General features: G+C 32.2%; 1 protein-coding gene across 1 annotated transcript in view; it reads left to right on the forward strand.

The window, feature by feature from the left end:
* Positions 1-18,336, forward strand: part of LOC124543328 (SCY1-like protein 2) — a 194,895-nt gene that overhangs the window by 59,962 nt on the left and 116,597 nt on the right. The window contains exon 2 of the mRNA XM_047121518.1: positions 1,732-1,955. Coding sequence (XP_046977474.1) covers positions 1,791-1,955 — 165 coding nt within the window. The 5' untranslated portion in view covers positions 1,732-1,790. The remainder of the gene's footprint in view (positions 1-1,731; positions 1,956-18,336) is intronic.

The following is an 18,336-nucleotide window of genomic DNA, read 5'->3' on the forward strand; positions in this document are numbered from 1 at the left end:
TGAAATATGAATATACAAAATTACATATATCAGCAAAGTTACCACTGGTAATATTTGGAGAGTTCGTTACTTATATTCGTAATTTACTATAAGCAACGTATACACGATCGAAGATCCGTCAACTATAAGCAAAGTACTCTTGGGAATTTGATCTATAATTCCAAAGAAAATTATATTAACTTGTACGTAGCTGACGTTGTAAGTGGTATGTCGGTACTAAAATGCGGCTTGATACCGGTATTGGAAATACTTTAGCGGTGTATACCGTGTTAAGGCACGTGGGTTAAAGTGTATAGTAATCTCATGTAAATCCTCTCATTTACCTCTCTCGATCTACTTTACTGAGCATTCATTATTTATAACTGGCCTGTTTTATTTTTTATTTCGAATAGCTGTTACTCACAGTATAAAATTAACTCAGTTCTACCCCCGTTAAGGAATCTAGAAAAAATACTTTTCTAGATAATGAAGTATCGTAACGTAACGCAGGTATAGTCTTTACTCTTCAATTAGGGAAAGGATGAAAGTGCTTTATTCATATAATAATGAGACAATTATTGTTCGTTATTTTTTTGTTCAACGCCGATCACGAGATGAATTGTAAACACAAATTATTAAGCATATATATATAGTAGCACTTGCCTGGGTTTGAACCCGAAATCATCGGTTAAGATGCGCGTATTCTAACCACTGGGCCATTTTGGCGGTGAAGGAAAACATCGTGAGGAAACCTGCATGTGTCTTATTTCATTGAAATTCTGCCACACGTGCATACCGCCAACCCGCATTGGAACAGCGTGGTGGAATATGTTCCAAGCCCTCTCCTTAATGGGAGAGGAGGCCCTCAGCCCAGCAGTGGGAAATTTACAGGCCGTTACTTTACTTTTTTTTATTTTTTTGTTAACATGATAAAGCTACTAGTTCGATTGTCGCGGAGGTTTTTATTATACAAGGGTAGGTTACGTAACGGCGTGGAATAATAAAATGTAGGATGTTATATTTCCAAGACGTGATCCCCATAACGTAAATATAGACGAAGGAAAAACTTCTAAGGCGTACGCTTGCAAACATCTTAACAGCTTTATAACAGATTTTTCGTAAATACATATTACCGTACAAACAACATAGGACACCATTGACAATCAGCGTTGGGTTTTTGGAAGCCTACTTGAATGGTGCATCTGTTTAGGAAACGATAACTATCATTATTTACTAAATGTCTTTTTATCAACAACAGCCTTTAAATTCCCACTGCTGGGCCAAAGGCCTTCTCTCCCTTTGAGGAGAAAGTTTGGAACATATTCCACCAAGCTGTTCCAATGCGGGTTGGTTGAATACACATGTGGCACAATTTCTATGAAATTTGTCACATGCAGGTTTCCTCAGGATGTTTTCCTTCACCGCTGAGCACGAGATAAATTATAAAGAGAAATTAAGCACATGAATCAGCGGTGCTTGACTGGGTTTGAACTCGCAATCATCGGTTAAGATGCACGCGTTCTAACCACCGGGCCATCTCGGCTTTTATATGTGTCTTTTTATATTTTTATTGTTTTTGAAGAATTAGTAACATGTTCCTTATTTTTGTTTGTTTATATAGTTTTTATAATTATGCCGTGTCCTAAATAAACATTTATTTCTTTCTTTACAGGGTCTTTTTATGTGTGGGTGCGTATGTGTATGTGTATTATGCAATATTATCTCTTTACTTATTAACATGTCTGTTTTTAGATAACCGCGACGAGGATTCGGCAGACTCCGTCTCGCTGGGTAGTCGCATACTCCCCGAGATGGCTGCCATCATATCCAAGCTCAAGAGCTCACCGAGCACCTTGCCGCTGCCGCTCGAAAATAATCCCATACTACAGTACTTCGAAATCGGCAGAGAAACAAGCTGCGCTGGACCCAGTCTTGTGTGGCGAGTTCATGATGCCATTCGAAAAAGCGATTTAAAGGTAAGTTTTACCTGTGCTAGCGAAAGTTTCGTTTATTCAATGATATATACATAACGTACGCAAATGATTAATACAATAAAAAATTGAAAATAGCGCACTAATTTTAAAATAACATTATTAACATAAGAATTATTAACATTATATCCTTAAATATATACAAATATGAATAAATATAGTTATATATTAAATAATTAATTCTTTTCAATTTTTTGTCTTAATAATAGTCTTTTAATTACGTCACAAAATTATTGAATATATGAATTTAATTCAGAGGAGTTTAAAAACAAAACCAATCGATATATATTTTTGTCACTTGGAATGGCAATGTATCGTATACAAAAACTGCCAAAAAAGTTAAACTACTAGAGCATCTGCTGCTGCAAATATGCTCCTTAAAACCGTCTTCTATTTTTATTATCTCGTATTTTACTTGGATCGAAGTTCTTTTACGCGCCTTACAGTAGAGCTGAACTGGCAGAAATCTTCACATAAGGTAAACTTTTTATGTCCCCGATACACGTAACCTTCCCCTTTATTTCTTTTTATATACGGCTTAATATATTTTTTTATAAATTTAATTTTTGTTATTCTTTCAATTCGCGCGGGGATTTTTCGTAACATTTTTTCATGTCATTAATTTAACGTCATACATTGTTGGTTTCTTCTATTCTGTTCTATCTGCTATTTAATACATAATGCGTATACTATGTATTAAATAGTAGTTTGAAAGCAACCTCATTTTAACTGGATGTCTAAAATCACAACTTTTTTTCTAAACTTAAAATACACCGACAAAGTTATTAAAATTCTATTTTAAATATAAAAAATCTATGTATGTTTTTTTAATCTACTATTTGTTTTTTAAATGGTGAAACATAAATTATTATTTATTAAAATCATTATTTTAAATAACCTCGCCGCTTGAAGTTGAATTAAAACTAACATTTCCATAAAAATGTATTCTCAGAATTTTAATTTAAATGCAACAAATTTCAAATTCAAATATGGTTTCACTTTTTCATTTCGTTAAGTTTGGACAAAATAGGATTTAATACTAACTGACACGACGACGACCCTATAATTTTATATTAAGCGCGTACTCTCGCCATTCGAAAATAAGCGATCTTCTTTTAATCTTAGAAATTACCATGAAATTACATTGTTTGCATAACTTTAAAAGTTACAATTCAAACATTTAGGAGGGCAACATTCCTTCATATTGTAAACGTAACTGTTACAATTTTGATATAACCTTCTAATTGTCGATATATAAATTTGCTTAATTGGCAGAAATAAAGAAACTATTGACGGTTTTAAGAAAAAGTAATTTCAAATATTTATATTTTTTTAAACAGGAACATTGAATTAAAAAAGTTACTTCTATTCTTTTAGACGTCTCGAGGTTACAGATATTGTAGCGATATACAACAACAACAACAGCCTGTAAATTCCCACTGCTGGGCTAAAGGCCTCCTCTCCCTTTGAGGAGAAGGTTTGGAATATTTTCCACCACGCTGTTCCAATGCGGGTTGGTGGAATACACATGTGGCAGAATTTCTATGAAATTTGTCACATGCAGGTTTCCTCACAATGTTTTCCTTCACCGCTGAGCACGAGATGAATTATAAAGACAAATTAAGCACATGAATCAGCGGTGCTTGCCTGGGTTTGAACCCGCAATCATCGGTTAAGATGCACGTGTTCTAACCACTGGGCCATCTCGACTCTTGTATGGGTATACAATAGACCAAATTTAATAGTTTAATTTATTTTCACAGCGACCAAAGGTCCGATATTTTGATTATTTGACAAAAATAGAAGTGTTGATTATTTGATAATTATTACTCAATCGAGGCCAAACAATGACAACTAAAGAGTATATGTTTATACATATAATGTACTGTTTTGGTGAATAAACTCAAATATATTATACCTTAGTTTAAACATCTGATTATCGTCGATTTAGCAAGCGTATAAAATAATATATAAATAATTTCCATATTGTAATAAGCAATATTTTTAACCATAATTATAGTGTTATTCTTAATATCTTGTACGAGTCTTTCCAAAAGAGATACTATTTATAAATACATAGTTCATTGCATTTTCAGAAACGCTGATCAAAGTATATTTGATTAAGTTTAATCCTAAAGTTTAAATTGTTATTAGTCGATGTTTTACTTTGATCAAATAATTTATATAACAAAATTTTTAGTCGTATGTCTCTCTTTGAAGCGCGAGAGAGACAGAGACAGATAGAGCTAGTTATCTCAGGTACGTGAGGTATATCATCTTTAAGGTGATAGTGGGTACCGCATTGAGATTGTTAGAAATGGTTATAATATTTCTTGCAGTGCCATATCTACTTGCAGTGAGCAATTTACAATCTTTCCAACTTGCCCATCTGCTAAACTGTTCTAATATATAATATGATCACAAATTTCATATATCTATGAAAATATACTTAAGATTATAAAGCTGGTGAATTTGTTTATTTATTCATATTTCAGAATATAAAACTTACTTGAAGTAAGATATTTGACATTAATTTGAGAATATTATATTAAACGATTATCATTGAAAGCGGTTTAGTGATATATAAATTCATAGAAAGCCAAGCCATCTAGCGGCGAGTAACAACAATACGAATAGTATAAAACCGTCTTCGTTAAATAAACACACATATATACGAACTATCATGGCGATCCGTCAAACGACGTCAAAGTTTATTAATCACAAATATATATACCCATATGTATTAGATAATATCCTTCGCACATAACTGAGGTCAGGTACTAAGGTAGCATAAATAATCAGAACACATGAACGCTTATATAATAAATATTATTAAATCAAATCAAAATAAACTTTATTCTAGTAGGCTTTTACAAGCACTTTTGAATCGTCATTTTACAATTAAGTGAAGCTACCACCGGTTCGGAAAGTAGATTCTACTGAGAAGAACCGTCAAGAAAGTCAGTAGTTACTCTTTTTAACATTTAAAAAATACATGTTAGTTTAGCAATTAAGTAGCAATTATTTAAATTAATATATCCTGCTTGGAAGTCAGCAGGTATTAACTCCACGCTTTTTTATCATCTATAAAATCTTGTACCGAATAATATGCTTGATACTATAAAATTTTAATAAACATTCTATTTGTTAACAAAAGCAAATCCAGTCGAGAGACAATTGCAGTTTAAATGCTGAATCTATCGTGTCAATAGCTTTTATTTTTAATCCTGACCGGAGTATAAATAAACAAAGAACGTCATGTTGGTATCAAAATTGATGGCCGTTACGATTGTAAAATAATATAAATAAATATTTATTTTATTTATAAAATAATTGTATCCTTACTGTCATAATAATGTATAAAAATGAACAGGTGAGAAGGGTAATGACGATAATCACGAGATATTCTACAAATCGATGTTTCAAATCGATTATTTGTATTATGCAACGTTCAATATTTTAATGTGTGCACCACATGTTAAAATTCAATTTTTGAAATGCACGTTGTGCTATTTTTTTATGATCGTGACGGTTTGAAATGATTTCAAATTATAGATATAAAATATTTTAATTACAGATGTGAACATTTTTAACGACAATCGGAAATGTTGCACCCAAACCTTCATGACAAAATTTAAACCATATAGAGAAATTACAACTTAATTATTTTAAGATTTAGCCGTAAAAATATAAACATCAAACAGTTATTATTTCAGACGATACTTACTAAACAAAACTTAAATCACTGTGATATATTTTACTAAAGAATAGCTCAAAGTTTTTTCATTATTAATCCCACTGTTTGCCTCCATTGATTATTTTGATAATTAGCCCAATTTCTTGCGAAATAAAAAAAAATCTATTCTTACTTTGTTTTTCCTCCCTTGACTTTATATAGAATTATTAAAGACATTACTGTCACCACTCTAAATTCAGTAATAGACCTCAAATGAACGTGGCGTATCATGGGCACTGTACTTTGGCTATATTATTTTTTCCATAATCATTCATCAAAGATATCGAACAATTAAAACAACCAACTGCACTGTTTTCAAATGTAGGTATATTATTAAACAAAAAGGTGTTAAGTTCAAAAACGATCTCATATCATTAAAATATCGATTCTATCTATTCTAAACAAACCTTAATCTGCATATTCACCCTAAATACAATGTTCCACGGCTATTGTTTCAGACAGCATGTTTACCACAGGGTTCGCCTCCAGCCAATCGTTGCTCCCGTCCATCATTACAATGCAACGATTTCCAACACTGAATTTCAAGGGCGTGTTTCACTAACAAGCTATCTACCAATACATTTTCAAATACTGTATTTCATATTCATTTTCTAATGACTTTATGTATTACACACGGTACCATCTCGTTGTAAGTGGTCACTACCACCTTGTGCATTGAATTTGGAATAACTATTACCTAAAATAGTTAATGACTGTCCGTCGATTATTATTATAATTGTTTTAGCTAATGTCCGATTATAATATATTAATTAAAACCTTTTTTGTGATTATCTTTTCGTACACTTGAATTGTTAATGTAATCAAAGTATCTGGTAATACTATTTGCCCCACTTTATATGCCGGATTGACGAACAAAATTGCATAATAAAGTTTAGATGCGTCATGCCACATATGCACCTACGTCATCCACATCGTATCGTTTTTTCATCAGTGCAGAATAAATGGTAAATACTTCGTTGAACCTAAGTGAAATGGAAGAATATGAGTTAGAGGTTACACTCAGAAAGTTTCTTTAACGCGACGTGTTAGAACATTGTCTTTAGGCTTGACAATAAAGCATAAGTATTAATTACTTGAAAGACTTCAAATTTCCTATATGTCATCCGTCCAATATACATTATCTCAGTAAAGTTATTCGTAACAAGAAATAGGATCATTAAAAGAAAATTACATATTCATTATTATACGAACGCACACACATATATATTATTTAAATCTACGGTATAAATATTTCAAATATAAGTCGCGTTCAATACATAAAATTGGATCTGATAGATAAATATATCAAATTAAATAAATCATCCAGCTTTTGCCTACGTAACTTAAAAGCAAAAAAAAAGGTTATATTGCATATGCACGTATCGACATATTTCAAATGAAAAATAGCATTTTTTTTTTGTCTTACACGATTCTACCCTTCGCAGTATAATGCCTCGGAAATAGTTTAAAATGCATTTACAAATTCGGATCTTATTTTTTATCAGGTAGGTATTTCATGAAATTGAAATGAATACAGTCGACTGATCATGATCGAAAAATTCACCGAATGGAAAGATGATCGACGTAGTTTTTTTTATGTTTGAGCTGACGATATTTATGAATAAAAAATATACATTTAAAACATATGATTTCACAATCAGACAGAGACACGACTCCTTCAAGAGCTGGTTAACAAAATGTAGAGAACTAACTATTCTCTGACAAGTCATGTGATGTGATCACATTCGAGGAGTTTTGAAAAACACCTTAAAGTTATACACTATATTAACGCTTGTGTTACTAAAAAGTTGATCTAATAATATTCATTATAAATAGCTCAATCTATCTGTATGTGTTTAATAGATAATTTACTGAACCGAATTTGGTGAAATTTTATATAAACCGAGCTTGAACCTCCAAATACATAGACAACCATTTTTTTACCGAACCCATAATATTAATTACGACCTAAATATGAATAGTTTCTATATAAATACTCTATAATCTGTTTATAATCTGGCTCTAATCTCTGGGCTATATTCGCTGATGTCACGAATTCTATATTAAGCTAAATTCTTCCGACTCAGACGTCGACGGAATTAAAGATGAACAGCAAATGAAAATTTCAGTTCGTATTGAGACGCGTTCTGAGAATCGTAATGCTTTTATATCCACAATTTCTATTATAGTTTATCCAATTATTTAATATATTTTTTTTTATTAACATAAGAATTAACAACATTAAATGCTTAAATATATACAAATATGAACTAAAACTAGTTACTGTATAAATCTTGACCGCTTGGAATGGTGGCAAGAATGCTAGCAGCATTTCCCCATTGAATCACAATTCCGATCCTTTGGGCAAAAAACGAACCAGCCCTCCTGTCACCAGTGAAGGCAATGAAGCGAGGTGTTATACTTTTGATGAAGCTTTTTGTACCACTACTCCAAGGGCCAAGCGTTTCGACAGCAAATGAAACAAAAAAAGTAATTAGATATAATACACGAATATTTAGTTATTTTTTTGGCTTCAGCTTTTTCCGAAGCGGCACCGGCTCTTAACATTGTTTCTCGCATATGAGATAGGGCCAAGGTGTCAACACATGTAGCGTCCCACACAAGGGCCCGACCTTGTTCCCAGGGAACCAATGTTAATCCATCAGGTCTCTTACCATCATCACGACTAATTCTAAGAGGCTCAGTAAGAGCAGGAACATCGATGGTGGCAAGAGCCCTTTAATAATTAATAATCTATGAAATATATTTTATCTGTACAAAAATTATGTAACTGGCAGTTCATTATATATTTTTTTAATAATATCTTATTAAACATTATAGAATTATGTTACTAAGCCACTGAACCGACCGTAATCAAATTTGACATTCAGGTAGCCTGGGAACCGGATAATAATATTATAATACGTAATTTATATGCATATTATGTCCTTAGGCATATAAATAACGGGATTTACAAGAAAAAATAACACTAACGGTGTCACTTGCAGCGGCTTCATTACATAGTATAAAACAAAGTTGCTTACCGCTGTCTGTCCCTATGTATGCTTAGATTATTAAAATTTCGCAACGGCTTTTGAAGTGTTTTTTTTTTTTTTTTTTGTAATAGAAGGAAGGATTTCGGACATAATACATTGACAATATAGTATAAAGAAACACTGATAATTTTAGAAGTTGCTAATGTGGTGTCGCAATAAAACAAGTTCTGTAGTATATTTAGTATCAGTGATTCGAGAGGAAGATTTTTGTATATAATACACGAACAATATAGTAAAGAAACATTGATAATCTTAAAAGATTCTGATGTGGTGTCCCGTATAAAAAAATTGTATAGTATGTACATTTAGTATCAGCATTGCACCCGTGCGAGGCAGAGTCGGGTCGCTAGTTGTTTTATTAAAACATTTTCTCTCATACTTAGATATTACTTTAGACAATATGTTCACGTTAAAACTTACTAAGATCAAGATACCGACTCCAATTACGCTGCAAATGTAAAATTTTCACTAAAGAGCCTAAAACCGTTAAATTAATGAGTGTGGCAAAGACTTAAAAATCTTGGTGAAAGCACTGCTGGGCTAATGGCCTCCTCTCCCATTAAGGAGAGGGCTTGGAACATATTCCACCACGCTGTTCCAATGCGGGTTGGTGGAATGCACATGTTGCAGAATTTCAATGAAATTAGACACATGCAGGTTTCCTCAAGATGTTTCACCGCCAAGCACCAGATGAATTATAAACACAAATTAAGCACATATATATAGTGGTGCTTGCCTGGGTTCAAACCCGAAATCATCGGTTAAGATGCACGTGTTCTAACCACTGGGCCATCTCGGCTCCAATTATTGTAGAATGGTAATAAATTTATTAATCAGAGTTAAACTTACACATTTCCTATAGACAGGCTCCGTTACCGGTCGACCCACTTAACAGTATACTTTATAACTCCTTATTTCCGTACGTGCGTATTGTATACCCTTTTATTAACCTTATATTATATCTTATTTTCATATATATGTATATCTAATCATCGTGGGACCTCGAGTTAATTTAATTATTTAAATATAATAAAATTGGAGTGTCTATTTGCAATATTAAAATAGCCCTTCTTTACTCAATGCATATATGTATTTATACACGGTACATATACCAAATTAACATTTTTTTAATTTTTGTTGGTTTGTCTGTCTGTCTATCTGTTTGTTGCTGCTAATCTCTTGAACGACTGGATCGATTTTGACGGGACTTTTACTGGCAGATAACTGATATAATAGGGAGTACCTAAAGCTACTATGATATTTCTATTTTGGATTTTTTTTTAATTTCAAACGCGTACAAGGTCGCGGGCACAGCTAGTATATCATAAATATACCTAAAGAAAAATTTTGCAGACACAAAGTTATGGAATAAAATCAATTAATTATATTAAGTATAAAAGCGCAATGTAAAACGAAAATTTTGTTACAAATTTTCCAGTATAAAATATAATGTTATTCCTAAACTTCAAAACGTTTCAAGAATTAACGATTTAAACAAGAAGTAACAAAAAAGGAGGCAGCAACTAAGGCCGGTAAAAAAATTATTGAAATCTCCAATAATAGCGAAAATTTGTATGTTTATTTCTTTAATTGTTGTTCTTTTAACGCAAACGCAACGTAACTGATCAACCGATTTTCATTGCTGCGTATACGTTGTTAGATGTAGATAATATAATACGGGGTACAATAAATCTACCCGCCTTTGAAAAGCGATTGACACCGTCGGCGTATAATTTATACATGAAAATACCCAAATAAATATCTAAAGATTACTTGCACATGTTGTCCATATTCAAAATGTTTTAAAAAAATAAGTATATAATATATCATGTATCATAGAGATCTATCGTACATCGAAAATAAATGTTTTAGCAATATTTCAAATAGCAAAAATAAATTTTGTTAGGGAACCTAAAACTGTAACAAATTTATCAATTTAGTAACAAATTTCATTAAATTTAAACCTACGAAGTCAGTATCTTAATTGTATGTATGGCTTTAATAGCATTCTTCCTGTTTTACTTTTTCCGTAAATTGTACTAATATAAGATTTAATTCATCTAGAGTTATTAATGACGTTCATAGTGTTGCCAAATGCTTTTCATTAAAAATAAAATGTTATCCTTTATTTAAAAAAATCATTATGAAAATAAAATATATTTATTAAAATATTACATAACCCATATGTAACGCGTTAAGCAATTACTAGCAGAAAACCAGCGCTTTATTAAAGTAAATGTAAGTAAGATATTCTAATATTTATTCATTATAAACACAAGTAAAGAACTCTCCCCTTCTCTTTCTCACAACAGCACTTAAATATAACAATATTTCGGAAAGCGCTCTCGTTAAGGCCAATTGTTTAAAATTAAACCTCGGAAAATCTTCCCAGCTAAGCAAATTCAACGAACGCTTTTGGGCGAAACTGGCTGTAAATAATAAAAGGATTGGTGAAATTAAAAATATTATTACTACATAAATGTAACGGTTTTATTCAAAGCGAACATTTTTTTAAACGGAAAGAGTGTTTACTAAATGGTATTGCCACCAGTTTCAAAAGTGCAAAACTGTAGCGCAATCGGTTGGTTTGTACTTGTTCGAAATTCAATTAAAACATTTGACGTGCGCGTTCAGCTTACAGATGAAATAAAAGATTGGGTTTCCAAAATATAAAAAGTAAAATCCAGAAACAAATGTTACAGAAGGGCTTTGGAAAGGCGGTTATCGCTTACGATCGCTTCCAGTTTCGGGAAGAGGATTTGAATTTGTAGCTTATAAGAGTGCAAAAATTAATTGAAATAAATATAACATTAATTTAATTAGACTTACACTTCTTGTAGTTCGATTCAACGGTTCAATTCAATTGACAGTATTCTTGCCAGTATTCGCGGCCATGATTTAAACAATAACTAATTTTTAGTTGTATATAATTTCTTAATCTAGTAGTGATCTTTCACTGTGTATATTATTCTGTATGTTTATGATTTAATGGTTATAACTTACATATGCATAATACAATCGTAATAGAAATATGTATTAATTTCTAAGATTAATATAATACAATAAACGAGTAAAAAAATAAGGCAAGAAATTATTGTCCAATATATTTTTTTATTAAATATCGCATCGTCTATAGCAACTGATGTTTCGTTGAGGCACAAATACCGCGAAGAGTAACACAATTTCCTACTCAGAGTTCCCTTTTCTTATCATCAATGTCTGTACATATCTATATTGTAGGAATATATTATGTTCGACAAACAAACATATCACTAATATACTTGTTACGTGCTTGCGTAACAAATTGTGAAAGAAACAAAAGTGTTATAGTAAATTATATAAGGCCACAGGTGGGAGGATGTAAGAATGGTTCAATTTTTTTTTACGGCGCCAATGTGACTACTTACCAGTTTCACATGCGCTCTCCTTACATCATTACATAGTATAAAACAAAGTCGCTTACCGCTGTCTGTCCCTATGTATGCTTAAATCTTTAGATTCCGTAACATATTTTGATGCAGTTTTTTGAAATAGATAGAATGATTCGAGAGGAAGGTTTTTGCATGTAATGCATGGATAATATAGTTAAAAAAGGAAAGGGTACTTTTTTAAGTAAAACCTGACGATCGTCAATTACTAGGCATCAAGTAGTAGTTATCTATAATTGCAGTATTTGTGCTAGAAGTATAACTCTACGGTAACGGAGAGTTACAACTTAAACTCCAAGTGCTTCATTCGTTTCTAATGCGTTGTTCTATTAAGACTAAAATATTACTCTTACTAAAGTGTTACGGAGCGGCGGTACCAGGTGTAAATTGAAACTGTTCGTGTTATAATATAAATTATAAAACATTGAAATAAAACTAGTTAAGAGCTGAGATGGCCCAGTGGTTAGAACGCGTGCATCTTAACCGATAATTGCGGGTTCAAACCCAGGCAAGCACCACTATATATATGTATGTGCTTAATTTGTGCTTATAATTCATCTCGTGCTCGGCGGTAAAGGAAAACATCGTGAGGAAACCTGCATGTGTCTAATTTCATCGATATTCTGCCACATGTGCAATCCACCAACCGGCATTGGAAACCAACAACTTTTGCAAAGTTAAAAAGAAACATAAATATGAGTTATTTTAAGTAAATTCCTAGGGTACATCTTTTTCATTTAAAGTATATGGGGCAACTGGCTAATGGCGTTGACTAAAATTGGTCACCATACGTCCAATGTACCACCAGCCTTAGGAACAATGTACCTGGACACAACAATACTAAGTATTGCTGTTTGAAAAAGACTTGGGAGGTACAACCAATTAGTATAAGTATTATTAGGTTACCAAATTGTAAAGCTACTTTTTAACATGCTCTCAATATAAAACAGTATGAATATTTTATTATGTCAGTTTATAAGAAATACTTATATCAGATTGTCACAAACATGAACATGATATGTTATATAAATATTAATGTACATAATATAATATGTATTTACAGTGTAGCGTCAGTCAATCGCGAAAGTAATACAACTGTGAAATGTTCAGTGAATCGTATTGAAATCGTCCGTTAAGAAAATTTATCATTTAAATATTACTTTAAACTTTTATCAGTATTTACTTCAACGATGTTTGCATTTTTCTTGATAATATATTAACTAAAAGGACAACATCAATTGCAACTTACAATTTAGACGTTTCATTTTAAAATTATCTAATATATTTCGAATATTTTTTTTAGATGTTTGTCAACGTGTTTTTATTGTTGGCAGTAAAACTCGTTTATATCTACATAATATAAAAAATAATAAATTCAGTAACTAACGAAAGACCAATATTACTGTTAAAGCACTTGTTTTACGGAAAATCAGAAGTAACGACGGTACCACAAACACCCAAACCCAAGATAGAACAGAAATATAAAAATATTTTTGGACGGAGTGGCGTATGCATGAGATAGAGATTAATGTATATCTGTGTGCACCGGGTACACAGATATACATTAATTATAATATAATCCTACAAATAAGATGACAAATCAATAAAAATGTTGGGTCTTTGTACAAGTGCAAGTAGTTGTACTGAATCTGAAACTTGTCACTACACTCCAACGATTCGAAAGGCACGTCGAATTATCTCTCGCGTAAACTTTTAACTATCAAAGCTCGGAAATGGAAATATAACCTGCGTTTGAATACCCACGTAAGTAAATCAACAGAATGTTAAGGTACTTACTTGCCTTACCCTTAGACAATGCGATGGCCAAAATCAGCCAGGACAACGTCATAAAAAAAAAATAGCAATTTAGTTTACACTGTTTTATAAAGCAATTTCCAACAGTAATACCATTTATTGCGTCTATTAATTTTCAATATAATTATAAGCTTAGATTACAGACTGCAATTTAGTTATCAATTATCTGAAAGCTATGCACTCACCATAATAAGATTTGGAATCATGAAATGGTAACACATAATCTCTATATATATACAAGTGGAGCTGACTAACTCATCACGGAGACTCGTAATCCATTAGGGCGACTTGTAATTTATAATAGTTACTCTTTGGTAACTTAGTGTGAATTTTAACCATACGAAGTTAAATTGGACTATCTATTTATATAACTACTAGTTTTCGCCCCCGGCTTCGATTGCGTTTTAGGGGTTGGTTATCATATTTTAGGCAAAAAAAAGTTTTTATTGGAGCTCAAGTGTGCTTCATACCAAATTTCATCGAATTCGGTTCAGTGGTTCGGTAATAAAACAGCGACAGACAGACAGAGTTACTTTCTTATTTTTTCTTCTTTTTTTTTATGTTATAGGTTGGCGGACGAGCATATGCATATTGTGCCACCAACCTTGGGAACTAAGATGTTATGTCCCTTGTGCCTGTAATTACACTGGCTCACTCACCCTTCAAACCGGAACACAACAATACTGAATTCTGTTATTTGGCGGTAGAATAACTGATGAGTGGGTGGTACCTATCCAGACGGACTTGTACAAAGCCCTACCACCAAGTATATAATATTTTTGATGTAATACACGTCAACCGCCTTGGAGTCACCTGGTGGAATTAGTGCAAACTTTCCTTTCTAAACTCGAAGGGAATGAAGCCTTTGTCCAGTTTTATTGTATATTCTGCAGTTACATTTGAAAACACTTTTGCTTTATAAGGTGAACTAAATATTTTATCTTGAGATATATTTTATATTCTTATGAGATGAGAATTTAAATCGTCCAGTGTATATTAAGCTAAGGGATGTAGATCGAAGATTACCTGTACTTTTATTAGTATAATTTTATCAAAAGTTTAATTTAGTCGATAACAATTTGTTTGTTTTGTATACGCGATAATTTCTGAATCCGTCTGATAAATAAAAAAAAAATGTGGAGAAACAGCAAACACAATTTGCCGTTTCTTCTCGGTAAAATCGTCTTTCAGAAAAGGTGGTAACTTTACATTATTTCAAGATTCAAATATGTTTTTATGAGCCTACTTGAATAAAATATATTTAGATTTGATTTTGACTTAAGGAATGTTATGTCAAGTATGAGAGTGAAATGTAGATGAAACCACACGTTTATCTTCATAGTCATTCGCTTGCCCTTAACCCATTTATTAGGTGTCCGCGCGGTGTGGAACCTTCATTAAATAAGGATTTGGCAGACTTTGCCTGTTACGACCATTCACTTGCCTGACGTCAAACCCCCATAGATGCGCTTATCAAAAAATCCCTTAATCAGCTCATATAACACGGATTAAAATAGGCCAGCTCTATAATACTAATATTCCTAAACGGCGATTACATAACTGAATTCTATATTTGAACCGTTAATTACTGATAAATATTTTAATGATATTTTAATATTAATTAATACATATACATATTTATTAACATATGCCTATGGTAAAGTTATCATGTATTATTATTGTTAAGGTATGATACATACATACAGTAAAATTTTCTGAAAAACTGCCGGACTAAGGCCTCCTCTCCCTTTGAGGAAAAGTTTTGGTGCACGCGTTCTAACTACTGGGCCATCTCAGTTCGGTTAGGTATATACGGTATTTTCATTTTATATTTATTTTGCGGTTACTTCGAAAGCTAGTTTAACTCAGCCTTACGAAAGTGGATTCATTACGTCGTACATTATTCAAACGTCTACAAATCCGAGGTACACGTTATAATTATACAAAGTTAACTGAGATATAATTGTGACGGCGACATGCGAAAGCGATCGCGCTGAAAAAGACGGAGAGGGCGTCGCTGGTTTTTATTAGGCATTCCGGTGTACCTACTAGATGTCCTAGGCACCGGCGAGTCTCATTCATCCCCTACTTCACGTGGGGACACGTAATGCGTTTTACCAGCCAAACAAAAGTTATAGCCGCGAGTACATCCTATAATAGGTTAAACGTTGTTTGTGTAATTCTGTTAAATAGGATGTTTTGTTTCATTACGAATCTACTGTTTGGTGAATATGTCACGTTTTGACACCAATCTCGTTTGTAAATGGAGCTTGGGGCAATTTATATTTATGTGTATATATATTTTTTTCATTCGTTTATTTTAGAAAGGCAAACAAACAAATAGGCCACGTCAAAGGTCACCGATCTATATACACTGTAAGAAATATAGGCGTTACCTAAATACGTCACCAGCCCCGGGATCTAAGATGTTATTCCCCGTTAGTCTGAAATTGGGCCGGTTCATTCACCTTTCAAACCAAACCACAGCAATACAATTATTTTAAATCGATAACATATATAATGTCGAAACTCCGGTAAGTTTTTCTGCGTACGCAAAGGTTCCTCTGCCAATAAAAGCGACGTTTTTTTTTCTTTTTATGTTTGTCGTTCCATATAACCTTTCTTTGTTAACCCTTATTCGACCCCGGAACGAAGAAGTATATAATAAAATATAAATATAATATAATATACTTTTCTCATACAATCAATTTCCTCTACTTCCTTAAATTCTATTTAATCTCGAGGACTTTATTCAAGTAAATAATTAAGTAGTGAAAAACAAAACTATAAGTTGAGATAATGGAATACATTTAAGAGAGAACGACACCGAGACTTGAATAAAATATTAACGAATTAAATAGAATACAAGCGCAATGGTACAAATCTTCGATCTTTTTTTACTTTTAAAAGCGTCTGCACTGTTCAGAATTTTATACTATGTGAATGTTTTAGTACCAAGCATTAATTTGACAGTAAATATTTTGAGCCGAGTTGATCGTAGAATAATTATCGTTGTTGCTATATTTCTTGAAGTGAGCAACATTATAAAAAAAAAAAACTTTGGCTTGAAATAAAGTGTCTCTTCTGGATACTCTGGCACCGATTCTTATAACTTGATCTTAAAACAAATAATCTTATATATGTCTATTAATGAGATTTATTTTTTCAAGGTTTTTTTTTTAATTAAAGTTTAATTTGATCTGTCATGTCTATTAACATTTTGAATAATTGCATTGTAAGTATATACAAACTCAGTTTGTCTGGTTAAGCCGGTAAATAAGCGAGAACTGATCGATAGAAAACTTTTTACGCTACGAAGGAGTTTTCTACTTCGCTCAAAATCGAGTTTACATTTAAGCAGTCATCTACGTCGTATTACGTTCCGTTTTACAGAATAAAAGTATTCTGAACCTTAAAATATCTATCATGACATTTATTATTATATATTTTATCATATGACTTAGGCAAAATAGCTTATGTAGCGGAAATTATATTTGATACTCTTCATATTAGCGGTCATTCAAAATTGTGTCATTTTATTTATTACATTTAGTCACAATCAAAGCTGAGAACGTGTGGAAAAAATAGTGGCAACACTTGGTCACTAAGTAGACACACACTTGCAAAATAATGTGACGTTTGAGTATCGTAACTGTACGCACACTAACATAATAATGTATGCTCGTTCATTTTTTGTAATGTGGCACTATTCTCTATTTATAAATAATCTAAGGATATCACGCCAATCGATCCAGAGAAGATACTGCTACTGCATTGATTATATATATAAGTTTTTAAAACATTACTAATGTATATATTTTGGTTCCTAAATAAAACATTTAGGAAAAATAATATAAAAAAATAATAAACAATTTAAAAAAATTATGTTTGTTATTCAAAATGCAACGTTTCTTCGTAACGATCTCGCGTGATGAACCAGATAAAAAACATTTTAAATAGCAATATTTGTACCGCTATTGTACGACTTACTCGCCCACACATTTCACTTCTACAATACGCGATTTACGGTAACACTACCAAGGCTTATATTATGACCTTGAAAACAAAATGCAGCAAAAGTTTTTAAAATAGAACATGAAGTTAATTTAAGAAATTAAATATATCGGAAACTTTACGTAAAAATGACGTTTTTGATACGATGCTGATATAAATTGCACAAAATGTCGAATGTTGGCAAATCAATTCAATGTGTTTCGCATTTCATGTAGCGGACCTCCGTGTTCTGGTAGTGTGTACACCGATTTTCATTGGTACACCACCCCAAGGTCACGGGTTCGATTCTCGGCCGAGTCGGTGTAGAAAATTTACTA

Source organism: Vanessa cardui, chromosome Z (genome assembly GCF_905220365.1).
Source record: "Vanessa cardui chromosome Z, ilVanCard2.1, whole genome shotgun sequence".
Taxonomy (NCBI): Eukaryota; Metazoa; Arthropoda; class Insecta; order Lepidoptera; family Nymphalidae; genus Vanessa; species Vanessa cardui.